At 39.0% G+C, this 27,968-nt stretch overlaps 1 protein-coding gene across 1 annotated transcript in view; it reads left to right on the forward strand.

The window, feature by feature from the left end:
* LOC127422495 (TNF receptor-associated factor 4-like) overlaps positions 1-27,955 on the forward strand; it is a 49,534-nt gene extending 21,579 nt beyond the window's left edge. Inside the window, exons 2-7 of the mRNA XM_051666058.1 lie at positions 9,631-9,682; positions 18,767-18,871; positions 20,732-20,893; positions 22,246-22,407; positions 23,711-23,866; positions 25,461-27,955. Of these exons, the coding sequence (XP_051522018.1) occupies positions 9,631-9,682; positions 18,767-18,871; positions 20,732-20,893; positions 22,246-22,407; positions 23,711-23,866; positions 25,461-26,093 (1,270 nt within the window). The 3' untranslated portion in view covers positions 26,094-27,955. The remainder of the gene's footprint in view (positions 1-9,630; positions 9,683-18,766; positions 18,872-20,731; positions 20,894-22,245; positions 22,408-23,710; positions 23,867-25,460) is intronic.
* Positions 27,956-27,968: the final 13 nt, after the last annotated feature.

Consider the following 27,968-nt stretch of genomic DNA (forward strand, 5'->3'; position numbering starts at 1 on the left):
AAAGGTCAGGGACGCATATGGCAACAATGCCTTTGTACTTTCAATGCTAATGCGTCCTGATGTGTCACGGACAACATTGAAGGACTTCATCCAGGCTGAGATGTCTGCCAAATACATGAGAATCACTGTGGGGTCGTTGGGCTAGAAAGACAAGTAGAGCTGTGTGTCATCAACTTAGCAGTGGTAAGAGAACCCATGTGCTTGAACGATGAGTCCCAGTGATCTTGTGTGTGTCTAGAAGAGAAGTGGTCTAAGCACTGAGCCCTGAGGTACCCCAGTAAGTAGCTGAAGTGACCTTGAAAAAGCTACCTGATAGATAGGATTAGAACCAGCCAAGCACAGTTCCTGTGATGCCCAGAATAGAGAGGGTGGACAGGAGGAAAACTATCTTTGTATAGTAACCAAAAATGAAAATTATGCCACCATTTATTCACACTCATGAGCAGTTTGTACATTCTGCTATAAAGTTCTCCATTTGTGTTCCACGGAAAAAAGAAAGTCATATGGGTTTGGGACACTATGATGGTAAACAATGACAGAATTAAATATTTTAATATTCCTCTCGGAGGAAGAGGGATGGGCCTGGCATTAAGGTTCGGGCAAGTCTAATGAACTGAGCTGGGATGAGATGATGGTAGGGGACGGTAACACGTGTCATCTCCATCAGGACTAATGGCAGCTGCTCGACCCAGAGCAGATCAGTTAATGAGATGGAATTGATTTTCCCTTGTCTCCCACACAGATCTGTACTTAACCAGTTACATCATAAAAACACTCCCTGAGTGTGCTTTTCACTGGAAGCCTCTAATACAGCTACATTCAAATGTTGAAATCGAAGTTAGGATGTCACTAGTGTGGCCTTTTGTAAATTTCTACAGACTTGGTGAGATATCCAGCTGCAGCCTTATAGCAGCAGCAGTTTCAAGGCAGAAGTCTCAGGGTGGGAGTGAGGGCAGAGCTATGACAAGCTATTTTCAAGTTAGAATTTTATTCATTTGCAATATAAAAAACCTTTTACTAAGATACACTCTATACACATTACTATAATACACTCATTAAACACTTTATTAGGAACACTATGGTCTTCATAAAGTGCCCGACATGGTCTTCTGCTGTTGTAGCCCATCCGCCTCAAGGTTCAACGTGTTGTGCATTCTGAGATGCTATTCTGCTCACTATAGTTGTACAGAGTGGTTATCCGAGTTACCATAACCTTTCTGTCAGCTAGAACCAGTCTGGCCATTCTCCTTTGACCTCTCTCATCAAAAAGGCATTTTTGTCAACAGAACTGCCACTCACTGGATGTTTTTTGCTTTTGGCACCATTCTGAGTAAACTCTAGAGACTGTTTTGTGTGAAAATCCCAGGAGATCAGCAGTTACAGAAATACTCAAACCAGCCCGTCTGACACCAACAATCATGCCACGGTCGAAATGACTGAGATCACATTTTTTCCCCATTGTGATGGTTGATGTGAACATTAATTGAAGCTCCTGACACATATCTGCATGATTTTATGCATTGCACTGCTGCTACAAGATTGGCTGATTAGATGATCGCATGAATAAGTAGGTGTACAGGTGTTCCTAATAAAGGGCTCAGTGGGTGTAGTTTATATTAAATTGTGTAGCCTCATATTATTTGTAAACTTGTTACAGTTTTACCGGCAAACCACTGCACTAAACACTTCGCCAATCCGAATGATAAATACGATATCCCCGGAGAATGTTCGACTCATTAAAGCATAACAACAAATATAAGCACCCACAATGCTAACAGAAAACATATCCAAGCAGTTAGTGAGTAAACTACCTTATCAAACAAACAGATAATGTCTGCCATGTAAACATTTGTCCTCGAATGCTGTAGGTCGGAAACTTACTGCGGTGACGTAAAACTTTTGCCCAGAGGCTGCAGCCCTAGCCCTTCTATCCTGAAACTGCAGGTGCTGTGGAGTTGGATACAGTACTATTGGACTTGGGCACTACTAATTGAATAGTTCACCTAAAAATGAAAAATCTGCCTTAATTTACTTACCCTCATGTTCCAAACTCAATGACACAATGAAAGTGACTGGTGAATGTATCTGTCAGTCCTTAACATTTTGTTCTACAAAAGAAAGAACCCATTTTTGGGTGAACTATCCCTTTAACTATATTTCACATTCCATTCAATGACTTTGTTCATTCATATTTAGCCATAGCTTACCTGATATACCCATTGTTGTCTTCCAATAATCCTAACTATAGACTTGAGTGTGGATGATGATTGTGGTTTCCATTACTGTCAGCAAGGCAAAGAACCTCTCTTACCCCATTATAGTGTGTGTGGATTAGAATGCCTCAAAATGTTCAATCACTCATCTAGTTAGTACTGCTGAAAGCATGCTGATGGAATCTGTTCTTGATGGACACAGGCCAACAAATATTGACAGATATCTTACAGACATATTCAGTAAAGAACATTTGGGACTTTTCAGTAGAGTAGAAGCAGTTGAGTTTATATCAGTTTTGGAGTACTATATCACACATGGGCTCTTTGATGACTCATAGTGGGTGACATCTGCCGCCATCTACCTTTAGTGTTTAACGATGGGTGTTTCCTCCTGGCGTCTTGAAATGTTGATGGATGTAGTATATTGCAGAGTTCTTTATATCAAAAAATCTTCCTGTAAAATCTTTTGAAATCTGCTTTCCCTATTCTGCCATAAATTACCTACTTTTTTTACCACAGATTTGAAGTGCTCTTTGCTATTTTGTATGAATTCGAACATTTGCATTCTGCTTATTGTGGAGTCGTCTTTGTAGATACATTTTGTATGTAAACGTTGTCTGCATTAATTAAGTTGTTATTAATATTAAAAGGTTTGAATTACACAATTTTCTTTCCTGTGTTGGCGTACAGCATTTCCTATTGAAATGGAAAGTAGGAACTGGTCGAGAAACACATCAAAGGTCTTATCCTTTTTTTTTTTTTAAATAGTAGGCTTTAGTTTAAGGCACACTGCCAAACTATTATTCGCTACTTGCTATTCCTACTCTGTGGCATTTGGTATTAGTGTGAGGGGATGTTCTCAATAGAGTGAGCATTTTATTGTTATTTTGTCAACTTTTAGAAGTACACAAGCATATAGATGCCTTCAAAGATAACAGACATTGATTAAAAGCCACAAAACACATATTTTGATTTCATGGGGTCTTTCAAGAGTTATTATATCTGCAACATTTTTAACTCAAAACATCTTTAAAATCTAGATAATGGTAGTAATATAACATTTGTACAAAGGCTGATATTTTGCTAACTTTTATGTATGGAGGGACTGTGCAAATTAGACCACAGATGGCTTGCCTCACAAATGTCAGTGGAGAGAGTGATAAGAGAAGTGTGGAGAAAAACTGAAGGGTTTTGTGTAAGTGTGAACCCGTGTGACCCATGATGCCACTTGTGTCATAATTTCATCTCGACAGTTCAGTGCCCACCATTGTGATTTTGGAGTTGTGCCAGAAACCACCACACACTTCATCTGAGCACGTCATCATAAATTTGCAGTTGCTTCAGCTTCTCCATGCACAGGATTTGCACTATAAAGATTTGTTAAAACATACCTGAATAGTTTTTTTTTTTATTTTTTTTTTTTTTTTTTTTTATATATCAAGGTGAAGAATATTTGACTCTAGTGTTATTAATCACATGAGTAATGGCTGTTAAGACAGTCAGGCAAGGGTAAGTAGCAGCGAGTGAGTAACCGTTAAGTGCTGGTGTTAAGTGCGCAGCTACTGCTGTGTTCTAAACCAGCAGGCATGGTAGATTTATGATGGTCAAGCCCTCGCAATCTAACAGTCCACAGTCACTGTGTTGCGCTGACCTGAGCCTGCCTGCAGAGGTTTGTGATCTTCACTGGCAGGTATACTGTTCACTCTGAAAGCCAAGTCTTTACTGCCCTTGTAATTTGAAAATCTCCACCAAAACAAATGGCTTTTTGTCACTTTTTTTTTTTTTTATAGAGACAGTAGGAAAAAGGAAATTTGGGGAAGAGAGACAGGGAATAGAACATGTCTCTTGCTGGATTTGAACCATATTTTCCTATTTAAAGACCATAGCTCCAAGGTCACATCCACACAAATCCATTTTCGTTTGAAAACTCTGTTCACAGTTTCCTAATGTCATCTTTTTCTAAAGTATGCAGTAATAGAGAGCCTTTTCAAAAGTTTCAGCTTTTAGTAGAGGAAAATGCAGTTTTAGTGTTGATGTGAGGCATAAACTTATCATATTCGATACATAAAAAAAAAAAAAAAACTCATTAATGTGGTTCTGACCTACTTTTCTGAAGCATAAGTGCTAATCTTTTAGGCCATTGCTCCAACCATCCAGCCATTGGGGCGAGTGAGAAGGAATGGGACCGGAACATATCACAGGTTGGAATCGAAGCTGGTTTTCCCACTTGAGCACCAAGGCTCAAAGTGTCTGGAGCAGTTGCACTAATCACGAAGCCATGGTTTTGACCTAATGTGGATTTTGTGCTTACTTTACTGCCATTGTAGTTTGAAAAGGGCAAATTAAATGTGGGTTCTCTCTACTTTTTATTGAAAGAGACTGTAGGGGACAGGAAGTTATTGGGAAAAGAGATGGGGAATGGGATTGGACCATGTCACAGATTGGAATCAAACCTGCTTTTCCCACTTGAGCACCAAGGTTCAAAGTGTCTTGAGCATGTGCGCTAATCACTAGGCCATGGCTCCGACTTAATATGGCTTTTGAAGGTGTAGGTATACAGAACACAGAAACCTGCTGCTGAGTTATGGGGATTAAGAGAACTCCCAAAGAGATGAAACAAGGTTTCCTGGTTTCTCCCTACAGGAAAGTCATCAGTTAGTAGTGGAATGAGCAACAGAAGTCTTTGGTAAGGTCTGAGATAGAGCACAATTCTGTTTCTCACTATATACATATAAACATAGAGTGCCATTTTCAAGGGCATTTTTCTTCTCGCTGAATTACTTTTCTCAGATGTACTTGGGTCAATGATGTGACAGTAATTTCACTAATAAATTATTCAAAAATACATTACAAACGCAATTCACACAAAACAGTTACTTGAATGCACTTCTACTATGATGAACATGTTTTCAATTACCGAGTGAAAAGTCATTTTTATATTTTTCTCTGGGGCTTAAAGTCAAAAATGTCATGTGGTGCAACTGTGCGGAGACAGCAAAAAAAAAATTAAAAAGTCTCATTAAAAGCTGAAATTCTTGAAAAAAGAAAGGTTGGCATGAGTTGTGCTTAATAATCTTTTATTATTATTTCTTTTTTTTTAAATGCAGTGAAACAATTTTATTTTAAAATATGATTAATATTTAAAAAAACTGTTGTCCACCAAATCAAAGTCATGTGGTGTAACCAACATGTAGGTAGAAATTGTTTTTATCATGTGACAAAAATCCTAAAACAGAGAAGATCTCTTTAGACCCACAAGACTATGTGTGAAGATTTAAAAACAAATAATTATTTTGTCATATTATTAAATATCAATATTTTGAAATTTTAATGAAAAGGCACATTTGGTTCAGGTCATTTGGTGTAACCATGAGAACACTTCTTGATATTCTTGACTTAAAAATTAATGATATTTGTAAAAAATATATATTTCACCTTGAAACATGTTTAAAAACTTTTTTGATATTAATGATGAAGTTGTTCACTCTCATGTATTCAAGGTGCAAGGAAATTATTTTAATACCTTTTACCTGATGGTTACACCACATGACATTATTAAAGTCATTAAATCGTCTTTTTTTTTTATTTTTTATAAAATGCAATAAATGTTTTTCGAACAATTTGTAAAAACAAAATTAACTCAAAGATTACATTTACATTACATTTCTCCAACACGTGTTTTAAACTAGATTTTTAAAATATATCAAAAAAATGTCACCTCTGACAATTTTATTTGTCAGTGATCCACTTACAATTCATGGCTTTTGAATGGATGGTATTAACACCTCCATACAATTCTGAGAAAGAAATGGAGATGAATGAGAGAAAGAGAGAGATAGCTTTCATAAAGAAGGCATTCAGATTTGCTCTCAGCCCTTCCAAAGTTCCTTTTGTTGAGCATTCTCTACAACGATTGGCCACTTCCCCAGTGGCCTGCTTGTCAAAGGCTGTGTAAAAGGTGTGAGTACAGTGTTGTGACACCTGTCCTCATCTGTATCACTTTGCAAACCGATGGCTTGCTAATCTGACCTGAGGGCATGCCAGAGAATGTATAATGCGGTTGGGAGGCCATCAAGAATCATTGATGAGCTTGGGAGAAGCAGTGGTTTGAACACACTGGCCGTTATAGCTACATAGTTGACCCTAATATGCCCACACGATGTAGGAAGGCATGAAAGGAGAGATCAGAAGGTTGTAGCTCCTGACACTGTGGGTTAGGTGAAGGGGGACAATCATGAATATGTAAAAAGCCTGCAGGGATTGTCTATCCTGCTGTTATAGCACATGGGCCTTCCTCTCGATTGCTTTTCTGTGCTGCAGAGCAGCTGTTATGCTTGCTTGTGTGCTGGATGAATTTGAGGTTTTGCTTTTTATTGTGACTATTGTTTTCCCTATTGCTTGTTGGCCATTGGGGGTTGGGCTTGCAAGTGTTTAAACTGATTGAATTTCAGGTATTTCTTTTATCATGAAATAACAAGTAAATTGAAGTCGTTATTTACTGGAAATGGTACTATCCACCATTGCTCTTAATTCTCATTCGCTCTTACACATATTCAATCTAGCCATGTTTGATCGGTGTCTAGACACACAAGAACCAATTGCGTTTGGTTTTATTGATGTCAAACCTGGTGCAATGAATCTTGAATACAACATGATCACACAGGGAATCGACATGTTGCTTCCTAATGTTTATGAACCCTGTAATCGACAACATTCTGCTGAAATACTAAAAGCGCCATCCCCCATCAGACATTTTGGCATCAATTAATATGTGATCACCATTCCTTCTGGTGCTACTAATAGCGCATTGCGTGAGCAACCTCAGAGACACAGGTTCTGGTCCCATAGGTACCAGGAAGTAATTGCGATCACATAAAAAATGGTGAGTGCAATTGAGAGGTTGCATTTTCACTCTAAAATTAAAATTTTACTTCACTGATGTTTAGGTTTAGGGTGAAAGGTTAATAAATATGCATTCCTGTTGACTGTATTAAATCTTTTAAAACGGAAAATACAACTCACTTTTTGGCACCTTCTGTGGACATTCACCAGGAAACTTAAGCTCACTTGTGCCCATACTGTGTACGTTCAACCACACTTCCAGCTTCAGCCACTGGGGTCAGCACAGACCGGTTTCAGAAGCTGAACTTTCAACCTTCTGTCACCGAATTCACAGTGAGATCAGTCTGCAACTGTAAATGACTCCTTTAAAAAGCCATGTTAGCGGTTCCCTCATCCTTGGTTTTCAAAGCCTCTTTTCCAACTTCTCAAAGCAGTGTGTGGAGAGAAGGGGCCAAGCATCAAGGGTTTTGAAGTGTCCCTTTCATGCCATATTATCTTAGCAAGTCCACTTGTACAGAATGTCTTTGCTGATGCTGTTCTCTTCATTCTAATTCTAAGACAAAGTTGAAGCATAGCAATAAGTCTGAACAAATGAGTCAGTGCTTTAGAGTCAAGAGTCAGTGCTTTAGAGTTCAAAGAGTCCTAAGAAGATCAATGTATGGCTGATGGTTTTCTCTTCCTCTTTGGAAGAAATCGGTCTGACAGTGTCTGACAAGCCGCCCTCTGTTCAACTGTGTTTTATGGTAAGAAATGAGAGGTGCATTCCAGTTTACCTCCTCTACCTCAGTCTACTTTGCCTTTGGTTCATATTTGTTCATCAGTCTAGGGAGGGCGGAACTGGGTTGTAAATCATAGCTTAATCTTAAAAGACGATTGATCCCAATGGAACTGCACTGATGGCCTGGTAATAAAGTCCGGCACCATGCATTTGATGACCACACATGTGGTTCTGCTGAGTAGGCCTGCCTCTGTTGGGTAATTGATTGACTTTTTTGTTAAAGCCTGGTGTATTAATTGCAGCCCCAGTGACACACTGACCTTAATGGATGGGAGTGGCTGCCATCTCCTCAGGCATAAAGCCCTTTCCATCTGGCCCCTGTGCAGCTGGGGACCCCAGGGTCTTTTTCTGCACACGTCCGCTGCTGTGTCTGTTTGTGTTGTTTTGTTCCCTTTAGATTAAAGGCCTTTGGGACACGATGAAAACATTGTGGCCTTGGATTTACTAGCTGTGAACCTTGGCTACACTTTTTTTTTTTTTTTTTTTTTTTTTTTTTTTTTTTACTGTGTATTTGCATGGCTAAAGGAGGGAAACGTCAGAAAGTCCATTCATTATTGCCTTGTTTTCCCAGTCACATGGTCTTGTGATACTGCAAAACGTAGCCTCTGGCTAGAAATGTGTTTTTATGCCCTTTATACTCCTATAATTATGCAGAAAATTGTGGATTTTTTTTTCATTTTAAACTACATAATTTATTTTTCTGCCATTGTAAAAAAAAAAAAAAAAAAAAAAAATAGTCCCAGCAAAATTTTACACCATTGGTTGAGTCAATGTTGCTGTGTCTGGCTGGTTGGGACACACAAACAAACATCCTACTGTACAAATGGCTAACTTACAGTTGTCTCTGCATATTAAAGGGATAGCTTACCCAAAAATTAAAATCATTTTATAACTTACTCATTTACCCGAATTTTGTTCCAAACCCATATGACTTACTTTCTTCTTTTGAACACAAGAATAGATTTTAGGCAGAATGACTCAACCCATTTTTGGGTGAAGTATTTTAACTTCAATAAAAATCACACTTACAATTTAAGATAAATGCTTTCATTTTATGTGGCTCACAACGTAATGTGTTTTGTGGTTTAGTACTATTTAACGGCCACTATGTTGTTCAGGGAGGCCCTGTATCTCCGGCAGTAACAGGCAGTAGACGGGCCGTATTAACACATCTCTTGGGACTGCTTTCACAGATGGTCCTTGGAAGGATTCTCTTTATGTAAATAATGGTGCTGTACAGTTGGACACAAAGGCTTACATCTCCCCATACCCCTGTCAGTGCTATCTCTTCCAGTTAATTCCATTTATTTACAACAGTGAATATTATGCTGCAAGAGGAGCCCTGCTAATAAGGCACGACACCCCTCTCAGCTGGTCGCATCACAGCCATGCCAAATCTCGTCTTTCATTTCTCTTCCTTCTGTCTCAGCATGACATCTTCTCTCGGCTCCTTTCAGCTTTGTTGTAAGCACTTCATAACCAGGGTACATAATTAACCTTCTTTTAAGTGAAAAATGCAGTAGAAAACAAAGAGCCTCTGTCTAGATTAGGGCACTCCTCCTGTAAGACAGGAAGTTGATTTTAAGAGGTGCTTACTACAATCAAATATTGATGTATCGCAATGCTTTTTCTCACTATATTGTATCGATACCTTAGGTCCATGTATCGATATTTATATTCAACTACAGTATTTGTGCTTTTCTGTTGTGTCCAGCATTTTAATAAAGAAAAAGCAGGTCGTAGATTAATTGTCTGATGCTCAGTAAAGTTGACAATCCTCTCTTTCTTTGTTTGCAGTGAGGGGGTCTTCAAGTGCCCTGAGGACCAGCTCCCACTGGATTATGCCAAGGTAATGGACTCGGCACTAATCTTTCATGCATTCTGTTGTTGAACAGATTACAATTCAATCTCGCACATTGATTTACATTCCTGTAACGTACAGTGGAATGGACTTAAAGGGGCCTCGCTTTTTGGCTTTACTCTCTGAGATTTACTCTCAACTTTCCTCGATTGGTACGAGTGCTGCTGTGTCAACAATCGCACGCTGCGTTTGAGTCAGAGTTTGGTGAGGCTCTGGTCCTGCCCCAGGCATTCACCCCCTGTCCACTTTCTTCAAACCACTTGAGTAATCACACTAATGAACTACTATGGGCCACTCATGTCTTGGGAATTTGAAAAGAGGGGAAAAAAAGAAAAGAGTGAAGGAGACATGGATGACTCATAGCTTAGTTCTGAATGTGACAAGATAACTTACATTCTGTCTTGCAGACTCCTGAAACTTGTTAAAGGAGCAGTTCATCCAAAATAAAAATTTTCTCATCATTCACTCACTCATGTTGTTCCAAACCTCTTTGGCAATCTTTCCTCCGTGGAACACAAAAGGAGAAGTAGTAAGCTCATGAGAAAAGGAGTTTTGTGCACTGTATTCAAGTCTTTTGATACCATATGATAGCTTTGTGTGAGGAACGGAACAAAATTAGTTATTATTCACTTTGCCATGTGTTGAGATTGGTTATAACTAGGCATGTCATAAAATATCGATATATTGATTACTGATCGGGCCGTTTTTTTTTTAATCAATATATTTTTGTCGACATTTAAAAGCCTAATTTGCGTGCTTTCCAATACACTCTGTTGGGCTTCTGTTGAATGTCTGGCATAATAGAGTTCGGAAACCACAAGGGGGTGATATAACATTTACTGAAACAGATGTCACAATATAGAACGTGTATTTTATAGTTCCTTGCCACAGGACGCATACACACAAAAGTTACAAAGCAGGGCTCAACGCTAAGGATTTTTTCTACTGGCCCAGTCGGGCCAGTGCTTCAGATTTTTACTGGCCCTGCCAAAATTTTCACTGGCCCCAACACATAAATGATAAATAGCTGTTTTTACCATCATGGCTTTAAAAATGTGTCTGAAGATAAATATTTTTTTCATATATTATGTTTTTAAGACAATGCCCCCAAACTGAATCACATTTATAATTTGCAAGATATGATTTATGCATTATGTAATCCCATATAAGCACTTCACAGATATAAATTCATAAATACATCATATTAACCTCAGCCATACTGCCATTTACACAAATTTTTAGATGTAGAGTTCTGTGGAGGAGATGATGTGTTTTCGGTCACCTGTTTAGTCATGCTATCATGCAACTTTTGGCCATGTGTAGTGTATTCACACACAGGATCAAAGATTTAATCACTGAGTTAAAGATGTGATTATTTTCTGAATGTAATAAACATATGAATCCCTGAGAAGAGACTTGCTACCAAATTGGTTGTGATGTGTAATATACATTCGGGAGATATTAGGCCTAATCTGTGAATTAACACTTTGTACTGTATATAACATGAAATCAGACAATCTAAAGACCAACACAGACTGATGCACAAAGCACAAAAACAAAAATACCTGTACGGTCCAAAAATGAGAAATGCTACTGGTGTTTCATGAGGATGATATGAAGTAGACAGTTCTGAATATTCATCTCCACCCTGCAGCTGAACAGCTCTGATAATAATAGCCATAGTGATTTTGCTTCTTTTCATATCAAACGCAATTATAATGTCGAATTAATGTTTACATTTTGAAACAAACCTAATTAAATGTATACTTACATTTTGGATATTGAGCAGCTTGTGATTTCCAGACACGTGTATAACTGGGGTTTAACAAATTTTATTACGTCTCATTCGGCGCTTCATCTCTAAAGGCGAATTAATGAGAGAATGTGTTTTTCTTTTTTCTTTTTTTTTTTTTTTTTTTTTATACAGTGGGAATAAATCTAGAGCTCTGTCCCTTTACGAGAGCACATGCATGTTAAACAGTCTACGCTGCATGGAGAGAGAGGATGATGATGAGACATATGCACGGAGAGACATGGATTTTCAGTCCTACAGAAAGAAACTGTTGATTTCTTGTGTTGCAATGTGTGGATTACTGCTTTTCACCAACACGTAAAAATGAAAAAATGTGGGGATTTCGCGCACTATGAACATGGAATGTGCGGGGATACTTAAAATGTTGCGCAAGACGTGCAATCCCGGTACGAAATTCATTAAGTGGTGTTTTTTCCCTTCTATTTTCTACACATTGGTAATAGCTGCTGCTAAGACACTTGGAAAAGAGCGAGGACAGTACTAGGAGAGTGCACTCGGTGTCTGCACGGGACTGTGCCTTGGCGCGTCCAGTATATTATGCATTTGCACGTCTTTGCGAGATAAATATACTCGCACTCGCTCCTCGGTTAGAAGACTTTGTTCGCTCCATGATTTTTGTGCTCTCTTGCTTGTTGTTTGCTTGCACTAATGTTATAAATGCAGGACTGGCCCAATTGGGCAAGTGACAGTTCTAGCAACTGGCCCAAATCTTTCTCTCACTGGCTTCCGGCCATCTGGCAGTCCTTATTGTCAAGCCCTGCAAAGATTTTTGCACTTGTTCAAGAATGAAAGTTGCGTTGATGAGTTTGCAGGTTTAACTGGACAAACTAAACGATTAGAAATTATTATGCAATTTCTCTGTATGTATCTTTGAACAGGTTTCATTCAAGCTGTCAAACCACAAAAATACATACTTGTAACTGAAAATACATTGTTTAGGCTATATGAAAGATGCATGTACACAATAAATCATCCACTGATGGCTAAAGTATATAATTTTTGTCCTTTTGATAATGATTTGGGTTGAATTTAATGGAAAACTATACGAGTTACACTTCGTGGTGCTGCAGATTTTTGAGCAGCCTCGGGAGACGGTGAGCCCGCGGTCTGTGCGTCCATACATCGATCAGCCACAACATTAAAACCACCTGCCTAATATTGTGTAGTCCACCAGCGCCTATTCTGAGATGATATTCTTCTTACCACAATTGTACAGAGCGGTTATCTGAGTTACCGTAGACTTTGTCAGTTCGAACCAGTCTGGCCATTCTCTATTGACCTCTCTCATCAACAACGCATTTCCATCCACAGAACTGCCCCTCACTGGATGTTTTTTGTTTTTGGCCCCATTCTGAGTAAATTATAGAGACTGTTGTGTGTGAAAATCCCAGGAGATCAGCAGTTACAGAAATACTCAAACTAGGCCATCTGGCACCAACAATCATGCCATGGTCCAAATCACTGAGATAAAAATGTTTCCCCATTGTGATGGTTGATGTGAACAATTACTGAAGTTCCTGACCCGTATCTGCGTGATTTTATGCACTGCACTGCTGCCACACGATTGGCTGATTAGATAATCGCATGGATGATTGTTGGTGCCAGACGGGCTGGTCTGAGTATTTCTGTAACTGCTGATCTCCTGGGATTTTCACACACAACAGTCTCTAGAATTTACTCAAAATGGTGCCAAAAACAAAAAACATCCAGTGAGCGGCAGTTCTGCGGATGGAAATGCCTTGTTGATGAGAGAGGTCAACAGAGAATGGCCAGACTTGTTTGAACTGACAAAGGCTACGGTAATTCAGATAACTGCTCTGTACAATTGTGATGAGAAGAATATCATCTCAGAATGCTATTCTGAGATGCGGGTTGGCGTTGTTTTGGCGGCACGAGGGGGACCTACACAATATTAGACAGGTGGTTTTGATGTTGTGGCTGATCGATGTACTGTACCTTCATAGAAAATAACTGATCGAATTTTAGAATGTGCCATGTCATCCGTCACACCTGTCTGGTGTGTGACCCCCTTTAATTTACCAAAGTTGTATTAAGAAATATGTTTGAAAACGCACATTGTGCAATGAGTAGCCCTATTTATATCTGAAAAAATGTCCGATATACTGTATGTCCATATCATCAGGAAAATATTTAGATTATCGATGTGTGTAAAAGGCATCGATCCCAAGCCTTGTTATGACACACGTGAGAACCAATAATGACTCACACAAAGCTATTGTATGGTTTCAGATGACTTAGAATATGGTGCATATAATATACAGAAAAAATATCTTAGCTCAGTAGGTCCTTAAAATGCAAGTGGATGGTGATGCGACCTTTTGATGCTCCAAAAAGAAAAGACATTCAGCATAAACTTCATCCATACGATTCCACTGGTTAAATGAATGTCTTCTAAAGGGCAAGATCGCTTTTGGTGTGAAAAAGATCAATATTTAAGTCTATTTAACTATAAATCACTTCCGGTCAGCAGCAGTTAATGCGTGTGACATAATCGCGTTGGCATGTAGGGCTGCAACTAACGATTATTTTGATAATCAACTAATCTAAAGGTTATTAGAGTGATTATTCGACTATTCACAGATTATTGCAACGATAAATCATTAGCTCTTAACCGACTATTCATCTTGTGCCTCAACTTAAAAGGTTGTATTAAATGTGAATACAACAAAAAAGAGGGCAAAATCATCTTTTAGAAATACCTCTAAATGATGTTCACTGAATTACAAGGAACAAAATACTTGGATTTTTATTAAATTTAATTCGTTAAAAAAATTCACAGCAAAAAGTCCTATTGTTATCAAGTGTTTTTGTCTTGTTTTCCATTTAAAATGATCTAAAAATCATATAAGGTATGATAGAAACATATAAGATAATTAGATTTGCTTTCAGAGAATGTATCTTGAGTGTAAGTGTATTTTGCATATGAGTGTATTTTTTCACTGCCAGTGCAGTAAAGACAAAATATACTTGTATTCAATATATATTCTTTGAAAGCAAGTCTAAATATCTTATATGTTGCTTCTCAGGTAAATGTATCTTGTTTTAAGGATTTTTTGATATTTTAAAATATTAATTATTAATAATTAAATATATATTAAATATTATATTCAAAATTTTCTGAATTTTTTTCCTTCTGCAGTATAGCTCCTAATAGTAAATAAGGAGTTTAAGAAATGTTATTGGAAAACAAACCAAAAAAGACAAATCAATAACCAATAATTTTTTTTATTTTTTTTATTAATTTATTTTTTTGCATTGTATATTGGGCTAAGACTACACTCTCTCACCTTTTTGTTCAATTCGATCCATCTTTAAAAAAAACTCTATTCTTAGAGCTTGAATCTATGATTTTCTTCACGATAAGATACACACAGTGACATGTATTATGATTCACTACGTCGTGAGCCATCACGTTATAATCTAGCGAGCGTCCTCATGCGAGAGGGTTTATCAGCCGGGAGAAGTTTGAAACTCTATTGCTCTGTTTTTCACACAACTCAAATGTGGCTCTGACCGCACAGAGAAATGCCTGTTTCGGAGTTTGTGCTTATTTACACAACCCGCTTACTTATTATTTGAACTTTAATAAAGGATGCATTAAACATATAACTCCGAGCTGTTTCATTTATAGACGCTCTGACAGGCAAGTTTTGCACAAGAGGAACGCCAGATCCGGCTTCGATTTATTTCATGTCAGGACGACACTTCATTTATATTTACTTATTTTATATTTTTGTAGTATAATTCCCTCATACTTTGCGATCTACATCACCTGAAGCCGTTTGGAAAATTTGGAGTGCGTCTGGACTGTGAGTTGTGTCGTCTTCCTCTCCTCATTCAGGCATGAGCTGCAGTGCTCCTTTCACGCGTCATCATTAGGGTTTCATGATCCCGTGTTACGTTAAATGAGATCAAACGACTATACGACAACGGAAATTTTTGTCAACAATTTTTTTATTGTCGACGTTGTCTAATGTCGACTGATTGTTTTGGCCTTATTAGCATGTTCACAGGAGAACAGATGCACGTGCCACACACCCAGAAGAGCGGCGCTGTTTACAACTGAGTAGGAGGAATGCTGTACAGAAGCGTAATTGGTTTTGGTTTAGATCTGTATTTGTGTCTGTATGTTTACTCACAATGGTGAATTTCTGTGCTCATCCTGGATTTCTTAACTGAGAGAAAAACGTGAGATTATGTCCGAACATGCCAACGCGAATACGTCACACAACAGACCGCATGAACTCCGCCCTCTCGTGAATGCGTTTACTATTGCTGACCAGAAGCGATGATTTATACTTAAATATTGATCCTTTTTGCACCAAAATCGATCATTTAGCTTTAGAAGACATTCATTTAACCAGTGGAGTCGTATGAATGACGTTTATGCTGAATGTCTGTTCTTTTTGGAGCTTCAAAGGTCATATCACAAACCACTTGCATTTTAAGGACCTACTGAGCTAAGATATGTTTTCTATTTTTCTTCAAATGTGTTTTGCTGAAGAAAGAAAGTCATATACATCAGGGATAGGATGAGGGTGAGTAAATGATGTGAGAATTTTCATTTTTGGGTGAACTGTCCCTTTAAGGACTTACTGAAGGAGTTAAATATCAATACAGTCATTCCCCTTTCCTAAAATATTTCAGTCAAGAAATCATACCCTGCGTTTCAGAAAATCTGCTCTGTGCCACACTAAAGAAGAGATTCCACTAAATCTTTAAAGTATTGGCTTATTTTTCATTTCACCCTTTAGTTAATGAATCAGGTTGGGCTTGGGAAAAAAATGCAAAAAAGAGTCAGCATTCATTAAAGACTCATTTTCTCATGTTGTGCTCCAGAGACTGAGATTATGGAGTCCTCCACTAAGAATGAATGGACCTTGAATTTAACAACAGCCACAGCAGTCAGCAAGATTCGAGAGCTACTCTAACCACGTGTTTTTCTAGGAAACTATTCTAATGTCTGAGTCATCTCCTCATGCAGTGCGCTTGACACGCTTCTGCAAGGGCACATGCTGGAAGTTAAACCTGTTCTGTGTTGCAAAGAGCTTTAGCGTGCTAATCCGTTGAAACTGTGATTTGCATAAGTCAGGGGGATAACTCTACTGCTGCTGGAGAACTGTCTGGTGCTCACGAGACTTTGAGCACACACAGTATTACACAAGTAGTCTTTTTTTAAATTCCTAACGGCCGCCCAGTCGCCCACAGATTACCAGTCCACCTCCGCAGTGCTGTTGTTTAGTACCTGTCTAGGCCTGTTTGAGGTCAGGTTCACCTCGTGTCTCTGGTCTCATTTGGTACACCTACTCTTTCAAAACGGTGAAGTGAATTGGTATTTGAAAGCAGCAGCCACAATCAGACATTGTAAACACAAAATCTGTACGTTTAGAGCAGCTTGACACTTTGTGTTAACCATGCACAAAAGCTGTGTATCTTATTTTTTAGCTGTGACTTAATTATCCTATTACTAGGATATTATTAGTATTAGTATTTTTTTTGTTGGTCGCTTGGTTTCTATTTCTGTAGCATTGCAAGAGGTAGTCACAGTGACATCTCATTGGTCCAAATTTCTGTTTCACATACTGTATATATAGAGTTAAATTTCAGCACTTTCACAATCTGCGATTAATCGTGATGTGGTGGTGTAATGCCGAATAGACTTAGGAATAGTAGTCCACTGTAGAGTCCACATCAGTACGAACTCGGCAAAGGGAGCGCACGATCATCTTTCAGAATCATAATGACAAATGGGATGTGACGCAACCATACTTGACTGCTGTATCCAACTATATTAGGTTGCGGATCACATGAGCTTCACTGTCTGCACCATTCGTAGTTGCCGCATAGCACCACTGCATTTGCATAAAGTTGAACTCTGCACAAGTTTAGCGCAATTGCCAACTCTAATTGGAAATGAATGACTTTCAATAGCATTGTTGTTTCAAACCGCTGTCAGTGTGAATGCCGATTTACTTGTCACTGGAAACTTGTCGCATCATGCCAGATTAGAACACTGTGTTGGTGCCTTTATCCTCATTAGTGTAAATGATTAAAAGGTCACTGCCTTTCTTTTTAGATTACTTTCCCCAGGCGCAATGAAAAACTGTGTGTTTTTTTACTTCAGACGATTTTACGAAAGATTTGCCACGTGATTCTGTTTTCCTCGTTTATTTGTTTATCTGCAAATCTATTTCTAGATATTCTCAATCGCTGTGTAATGCAGGATGGCACATTTGGGAGAGTTTATCTTAGCATGCCTGAAAATCTGTCAATGAAAATGAATTTGTGTGTGTGTGTGTGTGTGTGGTGTGTGTGGCTAGGGTGGGGTGAGGGGGATGGCTTCATATGGGACAATGCAGTGCTGCTTCACATGCTGTCTGAACACAGCAGATCTGTGTGTGTATGTAAATCCTGCAGGAAGGGGATTTGGGCTAATTTGGATGGAGCAACGTCTCATCCTTCATCGACTTTATAAATTTAGTGAAGACGCAGTAGCAGCTAGGTGTAGATTACATACATAAATCCATGCATACACACTAATTTCACAGGGCTCTGGTGAGGTTATCAATCTCCAATAATTTCATCATACAACCGTATATTTGGGTATGTATTAGACTAAATATTATTATTTTGCCTAATACGTCTCTCAAAATTTGTCTTGCAGCCTTGCACGTTTTCCATTGTGTTGCATCACCTTTATGTAATTATACAAGCAATATAAAAGTGTAACAATTTTTTTTTATGTTAAAATATTTTCTCCTATCCCAGTTTTATACGCAGAGATGACTACAACCAAGCCTTTCGTAGGTTGATTCCCATGAAAAATGTCAACTCTGTGGAGCTATCAAAAAAATATTTTTTTTTGCATTGGCTCAACCAATGGTGTGGGTTTGTGACAGGATTGTCTGTTTGTTCGACCAATGGAAGACCAGGGGAGTGTTAAGGAACCTGTTTGAAAGTAGACATTTTTGGAATTCCGTTTGGTGATGGCAGTGGTGCAGAAATTACACACTTCGCTATTAACATGTGGTTGACTATAAATGACTTGGTGGTTATTATACCAAAAGAAAAATCCATTTTATCATAGGAGAGGCCACAGGCATATACTGTGTCGTAGTTAATAAGTGAACCATTAATTCCAGAGCTCTGCCCTGTCCTTGATTGGTTAATATATGAGTGTGTTTGTGTTTTAAGAGAGGAGACAGGGTTGATTAATGTGTCCTTGGTGTTTATTGTAGATCTATCCTGACCCTGAGCTGGAGCAGCAGATATTGGCTCTGGCCATCCGCTGTATTCACAGTGAGGAGGGCTGCCGCTGGACTGGCCAGATGAAACAGCTACAGGTAAGCATAGTTTTTATTTTGTTTTGTTTTTTGCAGTTTATTTATTGTGACAGTCTGAAAAATTACATGAAACGATAAGCAGAAGAGATCAGGAAATGAGGCAAGCCGCATTCGAACTTGAGGCTACAATCAAATTTATCTGGATACATTTGAAGACTGCGTTTTCGTTTTCAAAATGCTCTCCGTCCACACTGCCGTTTTCCAAAAATTGCTCGTCCACACTGAAACTTAAATCCCCTTTCAGCGCATGCGAAAAATCGCCATTCCATGTACGGTCTGACAGCAAGTCTGAGTAAACTTCCCGTCACCTTTGAAGGAATGCTTTGTGAAGGTTGTACAAAGTAACATTTAGCTTTAACAATGCTATCAAAGTGGGGCCTGGGTAGCTCAGTGAGTATTGACACTGACTACCACCCCTGGAGTCATAAGTTTGAATCCAGGGCATGCTGAGTGACTCCAGCCAGGTCTCCTAAGCAACCAATTGGCCCGGTTGCTAGGGAGGGTAGAGATACATGTGGTAACCTCCTCGTGGTCATTATAATGTGGTTCTCGCTCTCGGTGGAGCACGTGGTGTGTTGTGCGTGGATGCCGCGGAGAATAGCGTGAAGCCTCCACATGCGCTATGTCTCCGTGGTAACGCGCTCAACAAGCCACGTGATAAGATGCGCAGATTGACGGTCTCAGATACAGAGGCAACTGAGATTCGTCCTCCACAACCCGGATTGAGGTGAGTCACTACGCCACCACGAGGACTTAGAGCTAATTGGGTATTGGGCATTCCAAATTGGGGAGAAAAAGGGGAGAAAAAACACAATGCTATCAAAGTAAAGTACAGGCACAACAGCGCTGCCACAACATGGGCTGCCTTTTTGATTGTTTTAAGTTGAATAGATCACATGACTTCGTACATGACAACAAATACTTCATCGTATTAAGATATCTCAGCTTCCCCTGTCCACACTGCAACGTTAAGATGGCGTTTTCAAATGTATCCATTTGGAAGAGTGTTTCCAAAATGCTCTGTTTTCGTTGTAAAAAAAACGCTGTCTTTGTTTGGATAGAAGGCCAAAACGTGGAGAAAAAGATGCGTTTTCTAACGAAAATGTATTGGTGTGGACATGGCCTATGTGGCACACATATAAGCTGTACCCCGCAATATATTTTTTGGGGAGGGGAAATCACTATATATCAATATTTTACCTCACAATACTGTATTGATATTCTAATGCTAAGAATTTTGACTTTTGGTTGCATTTTTCACATATTATTTTTGGGAAAAATAAATTAAGAGCAAGCGTGTGAGAAGAGAAAACGTACAACAGCATTAGATTTATGAAACTCTAAAATGAAACTCTTCCAGTCAACCAAAATGTGAACTCATAATGAGCTAAGAATATAAAAGTCTATTACTTGTTCCATTTGTAAGGTTGTCCATACAGATCCTCCGTACAGCTAGACTGCAGTGGTTTTCATGTACTGATAAACTTCTATGGCTCTACAATGAAATAAAGCAGGAAGTTCAGCACTTGTTGCACAAATCATCGAAATCCAATAAAGATAAATGAGAAGCAAGTAAAAGATTGCAATATATCACCATTTTGAATTGCAACATTCCAAACAAAGAATCACAATATTATCATATCGCAACCCATAAATTGATATAATATTATATTGTATCTTGTTTTAGTTGTGCAAAGCTTCTGTCTGGTCTTTTGTTCTGTAGCTTTGTAGATTTCGTACTCCACTTGCATAGCGGCTGGTAGCTATAAGCTTTTGGCGCAGTACTACATGATTGTTTTAGTAGTGTGTTGAGGCCGAACTGTCTTACTTACCAACTCTCCCTTCATCTGTTTCTTTCAGAGCCACTTCTCCACCTGCGCATTCAACGTGATCCCCTGCCCCAATCGCTGCTCCGTGAAGCTGACTCGCCGGGACCTGCCTGAGCACCTGCAGCATGACTGCCCCAAACGCAAGGTCAAGTGCGAGTTTTGCGGGAGCGAGTTCACAGGAGAGGCCTTTGAGGTATGCCAGAAGGCTTTAACCGCCCTGCTGAAAAAAACTGTCTAAACTTTGCTGGTCAAAGCTGGTTTAAGCTGGTCTCCCAGCCTTACCAAAATGGTTTAGCTGGGCAGCCACTAGTCTCCTAGCCTGACTAAAACACCTCTAAAACCAGCCAGACCAGGCTGGGAGACCGGATAAGACCAGCAAACCATTTTAGGCTGGTTTAAGATGTCTTTTTTTGACATTGTAGTCAGATTATGACAAAAACAGATTGTTATTGTTTGGAATAATAGCTTATTGGATCTGTTGGAACATTACCTTAGCAGTATTAGCTGTCTTGTTTGATTTTTGTGCTATAATAAGGATTACTACATCAAGGAAGGCTTGAGCGCTTCACACTGTGCTGTGATTCTCTCGATGTGTGAACTCTAAGAATTCGTTACTAGCAAATTGGCAGCTAGCTTGATCTTGTAGTAACACAAGATCTTCGGTTGTTCGCTTTTACACATCTAATTCAAACCTCATCGTGCATAAATGAGACATTTATTCTTGTTTAATGTTTTTTATTGGAATTGTTCTTTGTGTTTCATGGCTGGACTGCAAAATTGCACAAAGTTCATGATTAAAGAACAGTTTTACTTGGGATTTAAAACTGCAGTGCTTGCAAGTTTGGTGTTTCTTTGTATGGTGACTTGTCTGATTCTTTGTCTTTGTATAATTACAGTGCTTGCAAGGCACCACTGTTTTGATATTTTTCAAACATTCAAGGCTGCGTTTCCCAAAAGCATTGCAAGCTTAACATGATCATATAGACCATTGGTGCCAGTGGTTTCTATAATCTACTTAGGCTTACGTTGCTTTTGGGAAACGCTGCACTGGTTAGTTTCGTGTGGTTTTTTTTTTTTTGTCTTAGGGGTGCTATCTATTTGTTAGCTGTTGTAAAATTAGCATTAGCATTTTTAAGAAAAGTTAAAAAAATCTCTTTGAATTATATTGATAGCTTTTTTTTCCATTTGAAATGTAAATAACAGTGATGGCATCAACTTAATGTCTTGGTCTTTCCTATATTTATTTGCATACTGCATATTTGTATGTTCTCTCTTGCATCTGTTTAACAATCTATAATCACATTTATGCTGCAAAGACAGTCACATTGTATGTTAATGTTTTAGCTGACAGAAAACAAGATGTGTGCTGAGTGTCATGGCAATGGCAAAGCAGCTCAGATGCAGCTGATTTCATCCCAGAACCAAAACCTAAAACATACGTTTACCTAAAGCTTCAACAATGTTCTTTTCCTGCCTTGCAAAAGCACTGCATTCTAGTTTCTTTTCTCCTTCTGATGTCCCTCTTTCTTGGTTTGTGTCCCTCAGAACCACCAGGGCATCTGTCCACAGGAGAGTGTCTACTGCGAAAACAAATGTGGAGCGAGAATGATGAGGAGACTCCTGTCCCAGCACACCATGACAGAATGCCCCAAACGCACCCAACCCTGCAAGTACTGCGGCAAAGAGTTCGTCTACGACACCATCCAGGTCTGTGACAACAGAGGAACCTTAAAAGGAGTAGTTCACCCAAAAATGAAAATTCTGTCATTATTTACTTGAAAATACTTTTTCCAAACATGTATGACTTTATAATCTGTATGATGTTTCTTCTGTAGAACACGAAAAATTATTTTTTGAAGAATATCCTGGCCATGCTTTTGCATACAATGAAAGTGAATGAGGACTGGGGCTGTCAAGCTCCAAAATTACCAAACAATCACTTTTAAAGGATCAAAATAGTGGTCCATATGACTTGTGTGCCGTATTCCAAGTTTTCCGAAGTCATGCGATCTCTTTAAGGCAAGGACCAAAATTTAAGTTGGTTTTTACTAGAAAATTTGATATCCACTCTAGCTCTCCTTAGCATGTTTATCACAGTTCATGAGAGCAGTTCGAATCGTTATTTGAATAGTTCTTTTCAATAAATCAGATGATCCAGTTAAGGAAATTGGTCTGAATTATTTGTTCACAAATCAGACTGATCCAGTTCTCTAGTTCTCAAACTTACTGACTCAATGATTCACTTGCAGCGGTTAATAGTCTGCTAGAGTGGAACATTTTCAGTGAAAAATCAAACTGCATTGGAACCATATTATGGGGGTGTAAATAATGACAGATTAAAAAAAAAAAAAAAAACATTTGGGTGAACTATTCCTTTAAATAATTTATTGCCTTAACTTAAACTGCTCTACTGTGTAGACGTGTGTCTGTGTGATGGATAAAGGGATGTAAATGTTGTGTGTTTGTTGGGTTTTCTGTGGGTACATCCAGCACTGGTTGCTAATGGAACAGTGGCGGCTCAGTGGCGAATTAAAGGGGTTTTGAGGTTGCACAGGGTGGGATGGCAGAGGGTCTGTGTCTACATAAACGCAGTCTTTCATGATAGATTCTGGGTTTGGTGCCAGGTAGCCACAGCTTGGTCTGGCCGAGCTTCTTTTAGCAACACCTGCATTCACACATATAGAGGTATACAGTACATACTGAAAACACTGCGATATTCAGCAACCCAGCAAAAACACACACACACTGCTTACACTTCCTCTTATAAAGAAGGATTTACATTTCATGAGCACCTCTTTCTGTCTTTGTTACATTTGGTGCATGCTTTTCTAAAGAAAAATCATACAAGCATAAGTACTTTAGTTGAGCTCATGGTTATTCAGTGAATCCATGCATATTTTAGTGCTCACACCTCCTTTCATCAAGCTGTTATTACTCAACAAATACTGCAGAAATGACAGCACAACCTTCAGGTCCTCATCAATGCTGACTGCTCCCTTTCATCCCACAGAACCATCAGTTCCACTGCCCTCGCTTTCCCGTGCAGTGCCCTAATCAGTGTGGAACCCCAAACATCGCCCGAGAGGATCTGGCTAACCATGTGAAGGAGAGTTGTGGCAGTGCATTGGTCCTCTGCCCCTTCAAAGAGGCTGGCTGCAAACATAGAGTGAGTCCTTTTACACCTCCTGCACTACAACTTTTTATTAAGCTCACTGCATTCAAATGCTGCTATGTGCAGTTTGCCTTCCTCAACACCTGAAAAAATTGTGTCTGCTTCAGTAAGAATGTACTCTGATGTAAGTTAGAACTCTTTTTGAGGATGTAAATGGACTGTCTGCTTTGAGATGTCATCTCAGGGAGGTTGTGGAAACTAAGTTACATATATATAGTATACCTTGAGTAAGTGCATCACCCTGGGGTGCAGGCAGCACAGGCAACAACTCAACAAGGTGGCATGTTACTGGTTTCTTATCCTCACATGCATTATATAATGTAGACCCTAGAGTAGACGACAGATTTAATTTGACGTGAACGAAAACAAGGCTGTGAGGATAGAATGCTGTTTGATCAATGGGCATAGAAAATATTCCCACAACCTGCCAGTGGACTAAAAATCTTGCAAAGCATACAGTAGTTTTTTTTTTTTTAATTTGGCAACCTTAAGATAGATAGAAGTACAGTCCATTCAATATATCGTACTGTCGTGTAGGGTGTCGATCATTCAGTTGACAAAACATTGAAAATACGTCTTTCCACAACCTGCCGTTGGACTAAAAATCTTGCAAAATATAGGTCTTGAAAATTTGACAACCAAGAACCTTAAGATAAATAGAAGGACAGTCCATTCAGTATATCGTACTGTCATGTAGGGCTGCCTCCTCTAAACAATGCAAGTGAATGTCCTCCATGTTTTGACGGTCCAAAATACATATTTAGGGTGCATCAAAATAATCCACACGACTCCAGTCGACAAATAAAGTTCTTCTGAATGCAAACGATTGATTATTTTGAGAAACAAAACAATATTTATATACTTTTTAACTACAAAAGTTTGCTTCCTTACATCTCTGTGACGTGCGCTCATGAGAGTGATAACGTAAGCTTGTTGGTAAGGTCACGCGTCACGTGGAGGAGTCAGGAAGCGCGTCATTGTTTACAAGAAAAATTTGTGCCGTTCACAAACCAAAATAGTCCAAAACAATTTCAAAACAATATAAAAGAAAAGAAAAAATAATTTCCAAATAATAATTAAAAAAAAAAACAATGTAAACAATGATGCGCTTTCTTACTCCTCCACGTGACGCGTGACCTTACCAATGAGCTTACGTCATCACTTTCACGAGCACGCGTAAATTATCAGCAAATTTTCATTTTTGGGTGAGCTATTCCTTTAAGACAGCACAACATACTTGGCCTCACTGATGAAATACGAGCAGAACAAATGTTGAAATTTCGAATAAATCATGCGTAAAACCATTTTTACTTAAATTGTTGCATTCAATTTACACAAGAATGGTTTTACGATCAATTTACACAGTTCATTCTGCTCGTGTATCATGAATGAAGCCCATTGAATGGACTGTACCGTCTATCCTTTAAAGCCTTGTTTTTCATTTACGTCAAATTAAATGTAGCTTATACTAAAGTCTATAGTTATGATGATAGCATCATGGAGATAGAAACAAGATTAAATTTTGTTTCTTCTTCTCCAATCAGTTTTACATAAAGCATATGTAAATGTTCTCTGCTCTGTTTTCTAGTGCCCAAAGATGGCTATTGGTCGACATCTGGAGGAGAGCACAAAGTCCCACCTCACGATGATGTGCACTCTGGTGGGGCGTCAGCGACAGGAAATCATGGATTTGAGACGAGAAATGGAGGAGCTGTCTGTCAGTCACGACGGCGTTCTTATCTGGAAGCTGACCGACTACTCACGCAAACTGCAGGAGGCCAAACTCCGCAACAACCACGAGTTCTTTAGCCCGCCCTTCTACACACACCGCTATGGCTACAAACTGCAGGTGTCTGCATTTCTAAATGGTAACGGCAGCGGGGAGGGCACACATCTGTCCATCTACATCCGCGTGCTGCCCGGCGAGTACGATAACCTGCTGGAATGGCCCTTCTCGTACAAGGTGACCTTCTCCATCTTGGACCAGAGCGACCCATCGCTGTCCAAACCTCAGCATATCACAGAGACCTTCAACCCTGACCCCAACTGGAAGAACTTCCAGAAACCATGCAGCAGCCGGAACTCGCTGGACGAGAGCACGCTGGGTTTTGGCTACCCCAAGTTCATCTCGCACGAGGAGATCAAGAAGAGGAACTACATCCGTGACAACTCCATCTTCCTCAAAGCTTCCATAGAGATCCCCCAAAAAATCATGTCTTAAATTTAATGGGACTTAAGTGAAGATTTTTCTCGACAAGTCTTGATGGACCCTTATCAACAACTTTACTGAAAGACTCAGTGCTCGTCTGTCTGGTTATTTGGCTGGCTTCAGGAGCCAGTATGTAAGTGTTTGATCAGCAAAATCACTCTGAAGTGTTTTGGATTTGCTTTTTAACACTTTCTTCCTCAATTTACAGCAACACCTTTGGACATTCAGTAGTGCCTAGAACATTTATTTTAATTTAAATGTTATTTTTAAAGTGTGATTTTATTTTATTTCCCTAACAGATGTCAAGTATAAAGTAAAAGATTGAAGCGGACCGTGAAAGGATATTCATAACCTTTGCACTTTGAGAATGTTTGAATATTCTTCAGAGGCAATGGAGCTCTAAATCACAACAGCAGTCAGTACTGTTATGCCTGTGTTAAGAATTCAGCAAACACACACTCACACAAAAACCTTCTTGACCCTTTTGTGTACACACATTCGCCTGGTATTGGCTCTTGAAAAGAAACTCAACGATGGGGGTCAAAAGAACCTAGCTTTCCTGTTTAACTTGTTTTAAGTAAACTAACAACTAACAATGGCTGTGAACTAAATGTAGCTTAACTTAAGTATGAGACTTGTTTGAATTAGACTCCAATTTTGAACGGTGTATTGTAGTACTTGATGCATTGTTTTTCAACACCCTGTTGTTCTTAGATAGACAGGACTTCTGCGCCCACGTTCTGTTTGGGACCGATTCCAGGAATTTAATGGGTGAAGGTGCTAAAAGCGTACTTTTTTTCATTATTGTACGATGGAAACGAAACCTTTTGCAACTCCTGCACTCCAGTCTGGATCGAAAGCCATGCTAGAGTTTGTTTACATTCAGTCTGTGGGCGTTGGGTGAGGATTGCAGGTCACATGATCTTCAAAGTGGACCACTTTTTGTACTGTTTTCTTAACCACCGTGTGTTGAGGGCTTGTTATGTTTCGGCAGACGAATGGTCAAAAGGAACCAAATTTCTTTTTGTAATATGTGAAGAAAAAAAAAATGTGAGCAACACCAGTTGCGTTTGTTTCATAAATGGAGGGTGTTTTGAATGTGAACTTTGGACTCACATGCGCGGTACACTCTTTCTGTTTTTTTTGTTTTTTTTGTCTTACTATGCCGGTCAATGAAAGCTGACAGATAGAAAGGTGCGGGCACTCGCCACGGTCGCCCCCAAAACGTGTTGGTGCCTCAGGTGCGAGGGCATCTTGTTCGAGCAGCACTGGTAGCCATGGTTACCTGTGCCTGTAAAAGCAGACGTAAAAATGAGGAGAGTTCTTCCATGTGCCTGAGGAAGATGAGCCTTGTGCAATATGGCTGCCATTGCTCCATACAGACCAGTGGAGGACTTTGTTGATACTTATTATATATTATATGTGAATACTAATAAAAAAAAAAAAAATGCAAAAGCACATTCTTCTTCACATTTAATCTCGCTACGATACCAGCAAATATTTTGCAACGTTTTTGAGAGAACCTGAAAAAAAAAAAAAAACTTTTTTTTTTTTTTTTTTGCTAAGATTCTGTATTTTACAAAATACTTCAGATGTTTTCTACAACACTTTTTTCGGAATGAGTTTGGGGAGGGCCTGTATGTTTACATTTTATGGACCCTTATTATGTTTCACCTCTGTGGCATTTGCTCGATCATTCTGTTTGTCTGGTTTGAATTTTGCATATTATGTCTGTATTATTTCCTGTTGAAAGTATTTATTTTAAGGCGCCATGACATAAGCTTGTTTAAAGAAATAGTGCAGATGTTTTTATAAGTTGATTTGATGATTGCTTGTCACATATCACTTGAAATAAAACAGTGTCTACAAGATCAGCTCTCAATGGTG

Source organism: Myxocyprinus asiaticus, chromosome 31 (assembly GCF_019703515.2).
Source record: "Myxocyprinus asiaticus isolate MX2 ecotype Aquarium Trade chromosome 31, UBuf_Myxa_2, whole genome shotgun sequence".
Classification (NCBI taxonomy): domain Eukaryota; kingdom Metazoa; phylum Chordata; class Actinopteri; order Cypriniformes; family Catostomidae; genus Myxocyprinus; species Myxocyprinus asiaticus.